A 17,387-nucleotide genomic window follows, 5' to 3' on the forward strand; every position below is an offset into this window, starting at 1 on the left:
TGTGAGATGATAACTGAGAAGGCTACTCTAGTGTATACAGTGTGGATATGCTGGACAAACGGACAACTCACATGCTCGGTAAGTGGTATGGCACAAGATCTCATTACACTACTCAGTATGGCATTCATTTTAAACTTACAATTTTTTTCTTTTCTTGAGACAGGGTCTCATTCTGTCACCCAGGCTGGAGTGCAGTGGCACAATTAGGGCTCTCCACAGTCTCAGCTTCCCAGCTCAGGTGATCCTCCCACCTCAGCCTCCTGACTAGCTGGGACTACAAGCACACCTCCATGCCCAGCTAGCTTTTTGTATTTTTTGTAGAGATGTGGTTTTGCCAAGATCAGTTGTCCAGACTGATCTTGCACTCCTGGTCTCAAGTGATCCTCCCACCTCAGCCTCCCAAAGTGCTGAGATTACAGGCATAAGTCACTGCACCCGGCCTAAACTTGTAGATTATTTATTTCTGGAATTTCCCATTTAGTGTTTTCAGACTGTAGTTCACTGGAGGTAACTGAAACTGAGGAAAGCAAAACTGTTAGTAAGGGGAGAGTAGAGTACTGTTTTTAATTTGTCAGTAATATTTGCAGTAATGTAAGGCAATGGAGGAAAAAGAATTAAAACAAATGGCCTGCCCCCCAGAGAAAGAAATGAAGATGAAATAAAAGAAGGCAGGTGATACCATCTAAACTCCTTTTAAATATGATAAATATATGGATCTCTAGGTCAGGTTTTCACAAATTATGGTTCATCTGCCTACTCTCTATTATTGTACAGCCTTAAGGTAAGAATGTTTTTTACAGATTTAAGAAGTTTTTAAAAATCAACATAACATTTTATTATATATAAAATTATATAAACTTGAAGTATCAGTGTTCATAAACATTGCCACACTCGGGTGTGGATGTTCCACAATTGGAACATCGCCACACTTAATGTGTTTATGTATTGCCTATGCTTGTTTTCATACTATGAGAGTAAAGTAGTAGTGACAGAAACCATATGGGACAACTTCATTGCTTTAAAGTACTGCTAAGTGGACTACAAATCATAGTTTAATAACTGACAACATTTTGAGTAGCATGCATATTGTCATGCCATGGCATTTTATTTTATTTTTAATTAGAAAAATTATTTCTGCTCCTCTCATATATCTTATTGTTCAGGAAACAGTTTATATACATATCTCAAGTAATCTACCATCACATACTCTATTTAAAGACAAAGCAGGCCGGGCACAGTGGCTCACACCTATAATCCCAGCACTTTGGGAGGCCAAGGCAGGCAGATCACCTGAGGTCACGAGTTCAAGACCAGGTGAAACCCCGTCTCTACAAAAATACAAAAATTACCCAGGCATGATGGCGGGCACCTGTAATCCCAGCTACTTGGGAGGCTGAGGTGGGAGAATCACTTGAACCTGGCAGGTGGAGGTTGCAGTGAGCTGAGATCAAGCCATTGCATTCCAGCCTGGGCAACAAGAGCGAAACTCTGTCTCAAAAAATAATAACAAAATCAAATTAAAAAATAAAGGCAAAGCACCTTAGGTAAAGCTGATCAGCTGTCCAGAGTTCTCAGCCTATGGAATCTTCCTTCCTGATTTTATGTTAATTTCTAAAAATCAGAAATGTCATCTCCAAAAAATGTTAAGGGGGTTGTAAAAAATAATCACTTTATTCAATATTATAATTGTAGATATGGAGTATATTTTCTTTTAGAAAATGGAAAACTAAGGAGAAAATGTTTCTCAACATTGTTGGTATATCAATAGATCAGCAGGAAAAAAAATACTGTGATAAACTTGTCTCTTTGATACCAAGAGGAAATTCTAGTCTAAGCTTTAATATACTTCCTGTTTTTTCACAAGGTATTTCTTTTACTGCTGCTCTTCATTCTTTTCCACATTTCATATTAGAGGATTGGTACAGCCTTTAAAACTTCATTGACAGGAGCAAATCCAGTATCCACTGATTTCTTCTCAAAAGCAGTCTAACCCATCAGATAGCCCAGCAATTTCCTTCTCATGAATACTCTAGCCATGAAAATACTCAATAGGACACAGATGAATTTAATGAATAGAAGAAGAAATCTGTTGAGTTTTGGGATATTTGGTGCATTCAATTGTTCCAGGATTATGAAACCTAAACCTCCCATTGTAAGCAGGAAGCTGGATGCAAGTCCTTCCATAATATATTGTCCATTTACTCTGCAGGCCAAGAAAGCTACTGGCCTCTAATGCCTGTGTTCATCAGTCATAGAGCTAACACTTGCAGGTTCAACAATAACATCATAAATTAATCCTCCAGTGGTAAGGAAGTAAGACACCACCACCAGAGCATACACAGTCATGGCCAATACCATGTGCAGTCAGGGCGGCTTCTTCAGCTTCAGGTTAGGACATTCAGGGACATTCAAGCACTAAGAACAGGACACAACACAAAGTCTCCATGTTGGTGACAGCAAGGGCCATTCTTGGCCTCAAGACCCACACACTACCTGGAAACAATTTTAAAATTTATTTTTTATTATCAGTGCATGCCAATCATGCCAAACAAGAAAAAAATATAAAATTAGCATTAGTGCTTTTAAGGCAGAGTGGAGCGTAGATTATTTTGTTATAAAATTAGGTGGCAAAGGATTGTGGGGTTTGTTTGTTTGAGACAGAGTCTTGCTGTCACCAAGGCTGGAGTGTGGTGTCTCAATCTTGGCTCACTGCAACCTCTGCCTCCTGGGTTCAAGCGATTCTCCTGCCTCAGCCTCCTGAGTAGCTGGGATTACAGGTGCACATCACCACACCCAGCTAATTTTTGTGTTTTTAGTACAGATGGGGTTTCACCATGTTAACCAGGCTGGCCTTGAATTACTGGCCTTAAGTGATCCGCCTGCCTCAGCTTCCCAAAGTGCTGGGATTACAGGCATGCACATTGCAACTGGCAGATTGTTTTTATTATACAATAACATTATAGTTGTGCTGAAAGAAAATCATATATGTTTACATTAGCCAACTAAACACTCATCACAATATTTTCAACTCACAGGAAAATAGCAGTCAGAAAAATTAGGAAATTTAAAATGGAATATCTCATATTTCATCACAGCAGAATTTCTTCACAAAAATTAAAAAATGAAAATTAGTGCAACCAAAATAAATTTCTTATGGCTCATTTGTTAACCAAGAAGGAAAACCATTTACAGATAGTGAAATTATAATAATTGAATTATACTTGACTGCAGAAGTTTACAACTTTTAGCCTTTCAGCAAAGATAGTTGCTCAAGGGTTGGGGACATTGAGAGCAGCACAATAATCAATTAAATAACAAGCAAGTGACTATCAGTTTTTATTGGTTCTTAATGAGTCAACAGGTTACTGCTAAGTTGTTTTTTATTTGAGAAACAAATGCTGAGTTTAGAGGGACTAACAAATTAGTCTCTATAAACAGCCTTTGTGAAAAAAAACTGTGGGCAAAAATAGTTTCAAAGAAACTGAGAAAACGCTAATTGAGTACAACCTGAGGTGGAATCTACTAAGATGTGTTACAAATATATGTAGATCAGAAAAATAATTAGACAAATTTACAGAACTTATGAAAACATAAAGTGTTTAAAGCCTATGGTTCATTTTATTAGTCATTAGCAGGTGCTTTGCAGAAAATATTTGAACCATTATGTGTATTTTTTAAAAATAGCTTTATTGAAATAACATTCACAAACCAAGCAATTGACCCATTTAAAGTGTATGATTCAGCCAGACACAATGGATCATGCCTGTAATCCAAGCATTTGGAAGGCCAAGGCAGGAAGGTCACTTGAAGCCAGGAGTTTGAAATCAACCTAGACAATATAGTGAGACCCCATCTCTACAAAAAATAAAAAAATCAGCTGGGCATAGTGGCACACACCTGTAGTCCCAGCTATTAGGGAAACCAAGATGGGAGGATCGCTTGAGCCCAGGAGGTCAAGGCTGAAGTGAGACAAGATTGCACCACTACAGTCCAGCCTGAGTGACAGATCAAGACCCTATCTCAAAAGCAAAAACAAAGGTGTACAATTCAGCCAAGTATGGTGGCTCATACCTGTAATCCTAATGCTTTGGAAGGACAAAGCAGAAGATCACTTGAGACCAGGAGTTCAAGACCAGCCTGGGCAACATATTGAGACCCTGTCTCTACAAAAAAAAAAAAAAAAAAAACTAAAAATTAGCCAGGTGTCATGGTGCATGGCTGTAGTCCCAGCTACTCTGGAGGCTGAGGCAAGAAGATCCCTTGAGCCCAGGAGTTCAAGACTGCAGTGACTTAGGATCATGCCGCTGCACTTCAGCCTGGGTGAGAGAGCAAGACCCTGTCTGAAATAAAATAAAATATACAATTAAATGTGGAGGTTATTTTTGTATACCCACAGTATTTTGCAACCATTGCCACAATTCCATTTTTAAAACATTTTTCCCTCTAAAAGAAACCTTCTACCAATTTCCTCTCCCCAACCTACTCCTCACCCCTAAGAAATCATTTATCTACTTTCTGCCTCGATAAATTTGACTACCCTTCTTCTTCAAGATTGTTTTGACCATTCTAAATCTCTTACATTTCCATACAAATTTTAAGATCACCTCGGCAATTTCTGAAAATATTATATATTATTGAACCATTGTCAACAGTGAACATTCGTTCTTGTGGACTTGGCTATCATCAGTTCCATGAATTTTTTCATGGAACTTCAAATAGAAGTTGAATATTCTGACTTGCCGTATTATTACCCAGCATTTTGACAGCTTAGCAGTGGCAAAGTTTTACTGCAAATATTTGCACTGGGGCCAAGACTGAATTTTTTGTGAATGAAACTGTTGTTCCATACATCTATGGAGCACTGAATGGCTTTTGAAATAAGCTTTTGCTGTGAACTTAACAATGTTTCTTAACTGAATTGATTCAGAAATTATAAGACAAAATTATATACAAGACAAGTACTTATAGCAAAACTTAAACTGAAGTAAAGTCATTTTAATAACAACTAATTTATGATGCATAAGTCAAACTGCTTTATATACTTCCCCTGTTGTCAAAAGTTAAAATGTGATACCTTCATCCCCACTCATATTTGCAATAGATATATTTTCAAGTTCAAATTACAGTTCTAGCACTGACTTTCAGATCTCAATGCAAATGCAAGATAAATTTCTTTCTTTTTTTTTTTTTTGAGGTGGAGTCTCGCGCTGTGGCCCAGGCTAGAGTGCAGTGGCCGGATCTCAGCTCACTGCAAGCTCTACCTCCCGGGTTTGCGCCATTCTCCTGCCTCAGCCTCCCAAGTAGCTGGGACTACAGGTGCCTGCCACCTCACCTGGCTATTTTTTTGTATTTTTTAGTAGAGACGGGGTTTCACTGTGTTAGCCAGGATGGTCTCGATCTCCTGACCTCGTGATCCACCCATCTCGGCCTCCCAAAGTGCTGGGATTACAGGCTTGAGCCACCGCGCCCGGCCGCAAGATAAATTTCTATATTTCAAAATCCATTTTATTGTGCAATTTGAGGTGCTTCCACCTAACCTTTAATTGGGAATAATTAGTTTTCAAGTATGACATGCTAAAAGGCAAATATCAAGAGAAGAATCTAATAAAATTCTATGAAAGTCTTCTAAGAAATTAATATGCTCCACTAAAATAAGCTCATTTTGGGATGTATGGAGTTTTTTGGTGATGGTTACGCAATATGATAAACATACTAAAAATCATTGTACACTTTAAATGGATGTACACACTTTCAAATGATTAAACAGTGAATTTATATGTTGTGTAAATTGTATCTCAATTAAGAAAATTATAAATTCATGGATTAATATCAATATATGCCAGTACCTATCAATGTGAAAGACATTTTCAAAGAGGAGATATGTAAAATCTCATTACAGGTCAGATGGGCATTTGCAACTGATTTTGATGATAGGGAACACTAACTCTGAACCCCAATTAAACAAGATGGTTTTTGTTAATTCCATTCTTTTCACTAGAAAACTTGGCTTACAAAAAGTTGTAGTCAGTTATTAGATTTTGAATTTTGTGAAAATTTGTCTTCTCTCTTGCTATGTAAATACCTGTATAATATCCTACATTTGGCCTATTGGCTTGCAGTGCCTAAAATATTTACTGTCTATCCCTTTGCAGAAAAAATTTGTCAACCCTGTTCTCACAAATAGACTTATGTATTTACTAGGAGGACAGTTTGTATCTATGGAATGCTGTTAACAGTATATCCTTGGTTATGGATTGCTTATTGCAAACATACCTAGAATCTGGATTTATAACCCCAGAGAATATCACACAAGCTACACAGCTCTGAAATATAAAATGGAGATATATCACAACTTAAACATTCTCCACTGTGTGAGGTAACCCTTTAAATTAATTTAGAGGCCTCACCTATTGTTCTGGACCACAGAGTGCATGATGTGAGAAGGAAGGAGACCTAAGAAGCCAGCAGGGCTTCCCTGGATCTCTTCCTACTTTGCCTATGCCTCTTGATTGCTTTTTATCTTGCTTTTGTGGGTTCTTTTGTTTTTTTCTTTTTTGGAGACAGACTCCCTCTGTCTCCTGGGCTGGCGTGCAGTGGCATGATCTCAGCTAACTAAAATCTCCGACTCCCAGGTTCAAGCAATTCTCATGCCTCAGCCTCCAGAGTAGCTGGAACTAAAAGCGTGAGCCACCAAGTCCTGCTAATTTTTTGTATTTTAGTAGAGATGGGGTTTCACCATGTTGCCTAGGTTGGTCTTGAATTTCTGAGCTCAGGCAATCTGCCCGCCTGGGACTCCCAAAGTGCTAGGGTTACAGGTGTGAGCCACTGCACGTGGCTTGATTGCTTCTATCTTTGAAATTATTAGTAAAGATTGATACTAGGCAAGCTGTCTGGTATTTGTGAGTCAGATTTGACAGTACAGTCCTGTGTTATCTCAAGCACTATTCAAGTGTTTGAAAGGCTAAAGTAAGTTTTTTCTTGTTTTTTGTTTGTTTGTTTTTGTTTTTTGTTTTGTTTCGTTTTTGAGACGGAGTCTCGCTCTGTCGCCCAGGCTGGAGTGCAGTGGCGCGATCTCGGCTCACTGCAAGCTCTGCCTCCTGGGTTCACGCCATTCTCCTGCCTCAGCCTCCCAGGTAGCTGGGACTACAGGTGCCAGCCACCGTGCCCGGCTAATTTTTTGTATTTTTAGTAGAGATGGGGTTTCACCATGTTAGCCAGGAAGGTCTCGATCTCCTCACTTCGTGATCCGCCCGCCTCAGCCTCCCAAAGTGCTGGGATTACAGGCGTGAGCCACCGCGCCCAGCCAGGCTAAAGTAACTTTCCAAAGAAGAGTTGCAACAAGCATTTTTGGCAAGACCATCCAAATATTTTATGCTTAGAGTAGATCATAATGAATTTCACTTAAAATAGGCAAAGAATTATGTTTTCTAAAATAGTGACTTAGTGTAATTTGGTAAGGAGCATATGTTACTTTCTGTTCAACAGTAAACATATTTCTTGAAGATATCTAAGCTCAGTCCTTTCTATAAAGTTTTATTATTTATAATTAAATACTTTTTCATGAAAACAAACCAATATAAGCAAGTAGTAAGGATGCTAAGACCTAACATGCTGCATCATTTGTAAATAGCAAAAGTTAAATTTCATCATTTAACATCATTCACCACACCCAGCAACTTTTTTGTATTTTTTGTAGTGATAGGGTTTTGTCATGTTTCCCAGGCTGGTCTTGAACTCCTGGGATAAAGCAATCCTCCCACCTCGGCCTACCAAAGTGCTGGGATTACAGGTGTGAGCTGCCACACCCAGCCTACTTTGTCAGATTTTGATAAATGATTATTCCTTAAAATCTTTATGAAAGTACTATTGCCCTTGAGATTTTTTCCCCCATTTTTTATGGCACAATTCTTCAGTTTGCACCAAGGAAAATCTTGCGTTTCAAGACTTAAGAACTTTTAGGAAAAAAAAAACCTTTTAAGAAATTCTTACTGATTTTCCTGGAATATTTTAGTCTTTGGTTCTTGTGATATCTATTATTAACGTCTTTTTCCTAAAGATATATAAGGTCAGTCCTCTGAGATACTGGTATTATAACTTTGTAATGTTTCTAGATTTTAGACTCCTCATAATATAACTTTGACAAGAAAAAAACTTATAAATATGAAACAGTGTTACAATGTTTGATTTTGTAAATGACACCTCACTGCATATCACATCATGAAAATACGAAAATCTTTGTGATGATGATGAAATTGGAAGACTTTTGCTTCAAATGAAAATGTGTATGAAATTCATCAGTGGAAGAAAGAATAGGAAACATTAATAAAAGTGGTTTATCTGAGTGGCTAGTACCATTATGAAACATACAGTTGTGAATATGTTATGTGTCATGTTTTTGTTTTTGTTTTTAAGGGAAAGCATTAACTTTTGAGCTACGTCCAGAATAGCATCATCTTCATGGGTATTCCCTACTCCTAGGATTTCAGAAAACCTTTGATAACTAATTGAGAAAATGCAGAAGATCTTGCAGACAGATGAAATTACCGATACACAAGCTATTAGAAAAGGAAAGAGGAAAAGGACAGAGACAATGGACTCAGAAAATGCAAATAGTGACATGGATAAAGGACAGGTTGGTTTTTGTTACCTTGATTCAACTTTATTATCTAGCTCAATCATAATTTCATGATTTCTTTCATAATTTATTAGTGCTTCGCCCTCTTATTTCATTCTTTTCATTTCTTTGTTCAATGGAGAAAATATAATCTTATATTCTTCTTCTTTTTAAAAATGTTTTGTAGAGAGAGGGTCTCCCTGTGTTGCCCAGGCTGGTTTCAAATTCCTAGGCTTAAGTGATCCTCCCACCTCGGCCTCTCTAAGTGCTGGGATTACAGGTGTAAGCCCCTGCATCATCTTATGTTCTCTTTTTAATGTTGAACAGTTGAGTTAGAAATATACTCAACAATTTACCTGCTTCTGTTTTTCAAACTTTCCTTAATAGTCTGAGAAAGTAAAAGATCAGCAAAAAGTCAAAAAATATTTTTTCCTCCCCCCAAATACTGAAGAAGTTGGAATGCCTCATCTTTAGGACATACTGTTTGCTTTTCTTTTTAGACCCCAGTTTGTGGCCCGTCTTTATCACTGGTTTGGTCAGGGCGCCTCTCCTATCTTTATTTATTGATTTGTTCCTTTTAAATATGAATTCCCCACTCCCATTCCCCACCTATACTTTGGACAACCAATCAATATATTTATTTCTGTATCTTTTTATTTGTGTGTTTTTGTAATACATATATTTGTGTATGTCTCTGTAATGTAGTGTTTTATTTCATATCTTCTTATTTAAATAAATATTACATTCTTATGGTTTAAAATATTTTTTAGAGGTTAACAGTGAAAAGTCTCCCTCACATCCCTGTCTCCCACTTATCCTGTTCCTGCCGCCAGCCTCCCAATAAAAGTAATTATATTTATTGCTTTCTTGTTTGCCTTTCCAGTGTTTCTTCATTCAAATAAATCAAATGTGAATATACATTCTTATCCCTGTCTTTGGCACAAAACTAACCATATATATTGTTTTACACTTTTCTTTTTTACTTAATATATTTTGAAGGTATTTCAATTATTATACAGAGAGCTTTGTATTTTTTACAGCTCCATGTTATTGCACTGTGTGTATTCACCATCTTTTATTTAACTGATTCCCTATGATAAATATCAGTTGTTTCCAATCCTTTTCTCATTATTTAACACAAACCACACAACCCTGTGCCACCTTATGTGTACATCATTTGGTAGTACAGTAGTATTAAAATATAGACCTTAATCTGTTTCTGATTTTCAATCAGCACTGTTTTTTAAAAAATAAATTTTATCGTGCGTATTTCAGGTATACGACATCACATTATAGGAAACATATAGATAGTAAGAAGGTTACTATAGTGAAGCAAATTAACATATCCATCACTCACAGTTACCCATTTTTAAAATTTTTGTGACAAGAGCAGATAAAATCTACACACGTAGCATGAATCCCAAACACAATACAATTTTATTACCTATGGTCCTTGTGTGGTACATTAGATCTCTAAACTTGTTTGTTCTATGTATCTGCTACTTCGTATCCTCTGACTTACATCTCCTCATTTTCTCTCCTCTAAGCCCCATCTGCCCTGGTAATGACTGTTTTGTTCTCTATCTCTGTATATTTGAAAGCTTTTTTTAGATTCCATATATAAGTGAGATCATGCAATAATTTTCTTTCTGTGTCTGGTTTACTTCACCTAACATAACATCCTCCAGGCTCATCTACATTGTGGCAAATAGCAAGATCTTGTTCTTTTTTAGGGCTCAATGATATTCCGTTTATAAATATATTAATTCTACAGTTTCTTTATCCATTCATTCATTGATGGACACTTTGCTTGTTTCCACACAATTAGCACTGTTTTTAATACCTATCTATATTGCTATGCATACGTCTGATCCATTGCTTCTAGCTGCTGCATAGCACCGTATTTTATTTATTCTTTCCTCAGTGATGAATACCTAGATTGCCTCCAGCATCTTGCTACCACAAACAATGGCAAAGTAAATATCCTTACACATGTCCTTTTAAGAAACTTTGTGAGGCCGGATGCAGTGGCTCATGCCTATAATCCCAGCACTTTGGAAGACTGAGGCAGGAGGACCACTTGAGCCCAGGAGTTTGTGACCAGCCTGGGCAACACAGGGAGACCCTGGCTCTACCAAAAAATGTTTTAAATTAATCGGGTGCAATTGCTCACACCTACAGTCCCAGCTACTTAGGAGGCTGAGGTGGGAGGATCGCTTGAGTCTAGGAGTTTGAGGCTTCAGTGAGCTGTGTTCCCATCACTGCACTTCGGGCTGGGTGACAGAGCCAGTCCTTGTCTCAAAAAAAAGAAAAGAAAAGAAAAAAGAAAAAAAAAAAACTGTGTGACAATTTATCTGGGATAAATACATAGGAGGGTGATTTATACCTTATAAGTTATATGTTTATTTCTAGTTCATTTGACTGGATATTATAAAATTACTTTTCGAGAATGTTCACATCAGTGTACGTGCCCAGCATCAGTGTTTAAGAGGTTCCTATATTTGTACTTCCCTACAACCATTAGTGTTAATATTCAATTTTCTAGTTTTTGCCAAATTGATGGCTGAAAATGATATCTCATTGTTTTAATCTGCTGATGCAGGTTTGGGGGAACTCAAGGATTGCTTGAGAGGTAAAAACAGTCACATGCTCTTGCAGGCCGGTATTGTGGCTTCTTTTGCAAAAACTTAATAGCTTTCTAAACCACTTATTTCTTTTTTGTTCCATTGAAATTCACTATAGCCAGAGATTTTATTTGATCATAGACTGTAAGCCTGAAAACTGTTCTCTTCAATTATGGCATCTGTATTCAGCCTCTTTTCTCTCCAATTCATGACAGTTATCTAAACACCATACAAAACAAAAAGCTTGAAGGTAACACCCTGCGTGTGAAGCTTACCACTGGGCTGGATCCCATTATCTGGCAAGAACACAAAGAAAAGCTCTTGAGAAAGCCTTAAGGATACAGTCTTACCTCCTGCTATTTAGATATAAAAGTAATTGGCTTTTTCAAAACTTGAAGATTGAATATCACTGGACTCTCACTTAATTTAAATTGCATGTTGCACTCAGAGAGCCTTCCATGTCTGGTTGCACACTGACCAGCACTGACAAGGAGTAGCTGATACATACCAGCATTCTTTTTCCAGGCTCAATAAGCTGGTGGTCTGCCTTCAAAGGTATTCCAGGTGACTGTTGTCCAAATACGCCCCAAGATCTAACAAGAATCAATGGCTATCCAGCATGCCATGCCTGCGAGCTTTTTGTCTACCACCTGACCTCTCAGTAATTCAAATATATTTCAGGTTTTAGGTATTCCTACTTCTGGGTATTAAATTTTGGACTAGTTATGGTATATGTTGCAAAGGCTGTAAAATAGACCCAAATAACATAATAGTGGCTTATACAGGATGAAGTTTATTTCCCTCTTACCTAATAGTAAGAGCAGTTTAGGGGTGCTACGGCAGCTTCACATGATGAGGGTCCCTCTTACTTTGTTGATCTACCTTCATCAACACACAGTCTCTATCTCTGGGTCTACCCTCCCCTCACCCTCCCATCATGCCTTCCCCTCTGCCAACAGAAGAAGGAGAATACAGGCAGAAGAAGGCATGCTTGTTCTTTTAAGGTTATGAACAAGTCAGTGGTCCAAAACACTCCTGCTCATATCGTATTGGAGCGAACTTAGTCATAGTCACACTGAGCTGTGTGGGAGTCAGGGAAATGAAGCCTTTAGCTGACAACTATGAGCCCAGCTAAAACCTTTATGGTACTATAGAAGAATGGTAGAACAGACACCTGGAGATAGCTAGCAGTCTCTGCACTGTCCATTTTTCTATTAGGTTTTTGTTTTCTGTTCGTTTTCTTGGTTTATTCTGATAGATTTCCTGTTCTGTCAATTCTTATTGATTTGTATAAATACCTTATCTATTGTAGAAATTAGTCTCTTATGGTTTGAGATATTACAAATATATTCTCCCAATCTAATATGTGTCTGTTAACTTTATTTCCTTCCATTGATGCTTACAAATGGATTACTTTTGCCTGATGTCCTTTCCCTCTTGTAGCAACTTGCTAAAACTTGCTAACAAGAACATAGATTCTAATTACTAATAATAGAATTATGGTCTCAATAGGTCATCTTCAGTTTTTAAAATTTTCTTATTTCTATTTAATCAATACATAATTTTTTCTTTAGGATTTATACATTTAATATGAGTACATTAGCTATTTGCCTACTTATGATATTAGTAATTTTCATCACTATAAGGTATATTACACATGTATGTATTACAAACACATATATAACAATGACATATACAAACTTATACATATATTGGTACATTTATAAAATAAAGGTTGGGACCAGGTATAGTGGCTGGCACCTATAATCCCAGCTACTTGGGAGGCTGAGGCGGGAGGACTGCTTGAGCCTAGGAGTTTGAGGCTGCAGTAAGCTAAAATTGTGTCACTGCACTCCAGCCCAAGCAAAAGAGTAAGACCTGTTTCCAGAAAATAATAAATAAATAAATAAATAAAATAAAGGTTGAATGTAAATGCTATAAATCATATAAAAATGTAATTGTATTTTCTATAGCCAATCTCATCTGGCTTTCAATTCTCCATTCTTGATTGATAAGACAATAAAAAGCTTAAACTTGTTTATTCATTTTCTAGTGTAAAACAGTCTTTTTGAGCTAATATTATTTAAGTCACTTCAGGATTTAAGCCTCAATGAATTCTAAATTCTTCCCCTCCTCCACTTTTTACTTCTTTTCTTGGGAAGTGAACCAAGTTTTTCGAAGTCTTACACTCAGCCTCTGGGAAAAGATATCTGATCTTTTACTGAGGTTTTAACTTTCCTGCCTTGTTTCAGGGTGTCCCTTGGTGTTACTGTTGAGCCAATCCTTACAGGTCCATTGGGGATTCTATTGGTAGCTGCCGCTGAATTTTGCCATCCTGATACGCACTGCCGTCTTCTATAATGTTCTGGCAACTTGTGGCCTCTCTGTCTAGATATGAAGCTGTTTGTGTTTCTTTTCTTTTCTTTTCTTTTCTTTTCTTTTCTTTTCTTTTCTTTTCTTTTCTTTTCTTTTCTTTTCTCGCTCCATTGCCCAGGCTGGAGTGCAGTGGCACAGTCTCTGCTCACTGCAACCTCCACCTCCTGGGTTCAAATGATTCTCATACCTCAGCCTCCCAAGTAGCTGGGATTACAGGCATAAGCCACCACTCCTGGCTAATTTTTTTTGTATTTTTAGTAGAGACGAGGTTTCACTATGTTGGCCAGGCTGGTCTTAAACTCCTGACCTCAAGTGATCTGCCCACCTCCACCTCCCAAAGTACTGGGATTACAGGCATAAGCCACCATGCCCGGCCATCTGATTATATTTCATTAGTTCCTCCAGAACTTACCTATCCCCTAACTAGAACACAAGCACCATTTGGATTCTCCAGCTGTTTTGCATGAGCTCCGGGAAATCTGGATGTTGTCTCTGGCCCATTTGTCTGGACACCAATTTGGCCATTTCCTATCTATGGCTCAGAGAGACACCATGTTACCCTGATGCTGAACATGCAGACTCTTTAGGGAACTTAAGAATGCACTAAGCAAGGATCCAGCCTGCTGTTCTGGGATTGCCCCCATTTATCTGTATGTCTCTACCATATACTCCCACCCCTGAGATTCATCTCCTTTCCCCCTAAAGTGCAGGGGCAGGAAAAGCAAAGACATTTAAATCAGATTTCATGCTAATCAAGTTCTTATTCCCCAGGCTCCTCCTCCATGCACCAGAATGTCTTTTCTTTTCCTGGGCAGTAGAGGCTTTCTTTATGTTATACCTTTACCTCTTCTACTCTCAGGTTAATTTTTTAAAATTTTATACAACAAACTTCTAGGTTTGTATCCTTATAAATTCCACTCTGTATTCCAATTTTCCAGATGTGGATATATATACATATATATGTGTGTGTGTGTGTGTATATATATATATATACGTGTGTTTGTGTGTGTGTGTGTGTGTGTATATAAAGGCCAGTTTGGTAGTTTGAAAAAATCCTTTTATCTCAACACAGCTTGAATGTTACAACTTAAAAGCATATGTTTTCAAATAATTGTCTTGCTATTGACCTTTAAAACTATTTTTTAAACTAAAAGGTAAACGTGAATGCTTTTTTTCCATTTTTTGTTTGTTTGTTTGTTTGTTTGTTTCTGAGACAGAGTCTTGTTCTGTTGCCCAGACTGGAGTGCAGTGGTGCGATCTCGGCTCATTGCAACCTCCGCCTCCTGGGTTCAAGAGATTCTCTTGCCTCAGCCTCCTGGGTAGCTGGGACTACAGGCGCATGCCATCATGCCCAGCTAAATTCTTGTATTTTTAGTTGAGACAGGGTTTCACCGTGTTAGCCAGGATGGTCTCGATTTCCTGACCTCATGATCCGCCAGCCTCAGTCTTCCAAAGTGGTGGGATTACAGGCATGAGCCACCGCACCCGGCCGTGAATACTTTTTTCCCCACTGAATCCGCTCTCCCCCAATACGCCCCAAAATTGACCTTATAGGATAGTCTCAATCAGAAGGTTGTGAATGGGAAATATGAAGGGAAGTGGATAAAGGAGACGAATTACAAAGAAGGGAACTTATGTTGTATACTAACATGATTAAAATGATTATTGAATGTTTACTATGTGCAATGCAATATGACAGATGTTCTCTATATATTGCCTCATGTCAACTTTTATTTTTTTACTTTAAAAATACAATGAGCTCCAATAAAGCTGCTGCCCATCCCAAGACCTAAAACATTACTATACCTTATAACTTCCTATAGACTCCTAACCTACCCCATTCCCTGCCTGCCTCATTCTAGAAGTAATCATATTCAATTTTGTTTAATTTACTTGTGTTTTAATAGTTTTATAGGCCGGGCATGGTGGCTCATGCCTGTAATCCCAGCACTTTGGGAGGCCGAGGTGGGCAGATCACTTAAGGTCAGGAGTTTGAAACCAGCCTGGGCAATATGGCAGAACCTTGTCTCTACTAAGTGTACCAAAAAAATTAGCTGGGCATGGTGGCACGTGCCTGAAATCCCAGCTATTCAGGAGGCTGAGACAGGAGAATCACTTGAACCCAGGAGGTGCAGGTTGCAGTGCGCCATGATCGCGCCTCTGCACTCCATCCTGGGAGACAGAGTGAGATTCCATCTCAAAAAGTAAATAAATAAATAATAACAATAATAGTTTTATAAAAATATATATACACAACTATAATGTAGTCTCATTATACATTTCTATATAAATATATTATATATTATAGATTATATATCATATATGACATATATTTACCTAGATAATGTATCATTAGTTTTATCTGTTCTTAAACTTTGCAAAAAGTATACCATATTATGTTTACTTCTGGAACTCGCATTTCTCACTCAACATTTTACCAAAATTCATTCATTTTGTCTGTAATTTATTCACCATCAATGCTGTATAATATCTAAACTTGTAACTAACGCATTTACCCATTGTCCTATCGATGGGAATTTGGGCTGTTTTCAGGGTTTTCGCCATTATGAACAACAGTATTATGGAAAGTCTTGGACTACAAATATTGAAAATTTCTCTTATGTATAGACCTAGAAATCAATTGCAAGATCAGAGGGTAGGTGAATGTTAAAATTTACAAGATAATGTTAAATGTTTTCCAGAGTAGTTCTGCCAATTTACATTTCCACCAGCAATATGAGGAAATTCCATTGATCTATGTCTACTCCATGCTTTTGTCAAGCTCATTCATATTTTTGCCCCAAATCATATCTCATTGTCATTTTGATCTTCTCTTCCCTGGTTGTTAACGAAGTTGAGCATCCCTTTGTATATTTATAAGCCCTATGGGTTTTCTGTTCTGTAAAATATTTGTTCATGCCATTTGCCTATTTTTCTATTTAATTGCTGGCTTCTTTTTCCTTACTGATTTGTCACCTAACAGTATTGCAAATATTCACCAGTTGCGATGTGTCTTTTCACTTTCTTTAATGTGCCTTAATGAAGAAAAGTTCTTAATTTTAATTTAGCTGAATTTATTAACCTTTTTTATTATGATCAATTATTTTATACCTAAGAAATTCTTTCCTGCCCCAAGTTCAAAATACCTGCACTTATATTTTCTCACAACTTAAACTTTTGTTTTTGATGTTTAAATTCTTTATCCATATGAAGTTGTGTGTGTGCGCGTGTGTGATAACAGATCTATTTCCTTTACGTTTTTTTTTTCCAAACGGTTAACCAATTTTTTCAAGCTTTATTTGTTGAACAGATCCCATTTCTGCAGTAAGCTGCCATGCCATCTCTATCATGTCAAAGTTCTTCATCTGCATGCATCTATTTTGGGCCACTCGCTTTTTTTTTTTTTTTTTTAAAGACAGGGTCTCGCTCTATCTTCCAGGCTGTGATGTGATCATGGCTCACCACAGCCTCAACCTACCAAGCTCAAGCAATCCTCCCATTTCAGACTCCCAACTAACCAGGACTACAGGTGTGCGCCACCATGCCTGGATAATTTTTGTGTTTTTCGTAGAAACAGGGTTTTGCCACATGCCCCAGGCTGGTCTTGAACTTCTGGGCTCAAGAGATCTGCCTGCCTCAGCCTCCCAAAGTGTTGGGATTACAGGCATGAGCCACCATGCCCAGCCTCGGGCCACTGTCTTCTATTTCTTGGTCATGTTGTCTATCCCTGAACCAGCACCCTACAGTTTTCTAGATTTTTAATAAACCTTTGC

At 37.7% G+C, this 17,387-nt stretch overlaps 1 protein-coding gene and 1 pseudogene across 10 annotated transcripts in view; one reads left to right on the forward strand and one right to left on the reverse strand.

The window, feature by feature from the left end:
• Positions 1–17,387, forward strand: part of BEND6 (BEN domain containing 6) — a 75,520-nt gene that overhangs the window by 20,398 nt on the left and 37,735 nt on the right. For all 10 annotated transcript variants that reach the window (XR_001901857.2, XR_002521344.1, XM_017957966.3 and 7 more), the window contains one exon: positions 8,413–8,632. Coding sequence is in view for 8 of the 10 variants with exons in the window: in XM_017957966.3 (XP_017813455.1) it covers positions 8,513–8,632 (120 nt within the window). In the remaining 2 variants the exon portion in view is untranslated. The remainder of the gene's footprint in view (positions 1–8,412; positions 8,633–17,387) is intronic.
• LOC103883741 lies at positions 1,987–2,470 on the reverse strand (annotated as a pseudogene).

Source organism: Papio anubis, chromosome 6, assembly GCF_008728515.1.
Source record: "Papio anubis isolate 15944 chromosome 6, Panubis1.0, whole genome shotgun sequence".
NCBI lineage: Eukaryota > Metazoa > Chordata > Mammalia > Primates > Cercopithecidae > Papio > Papio anubis.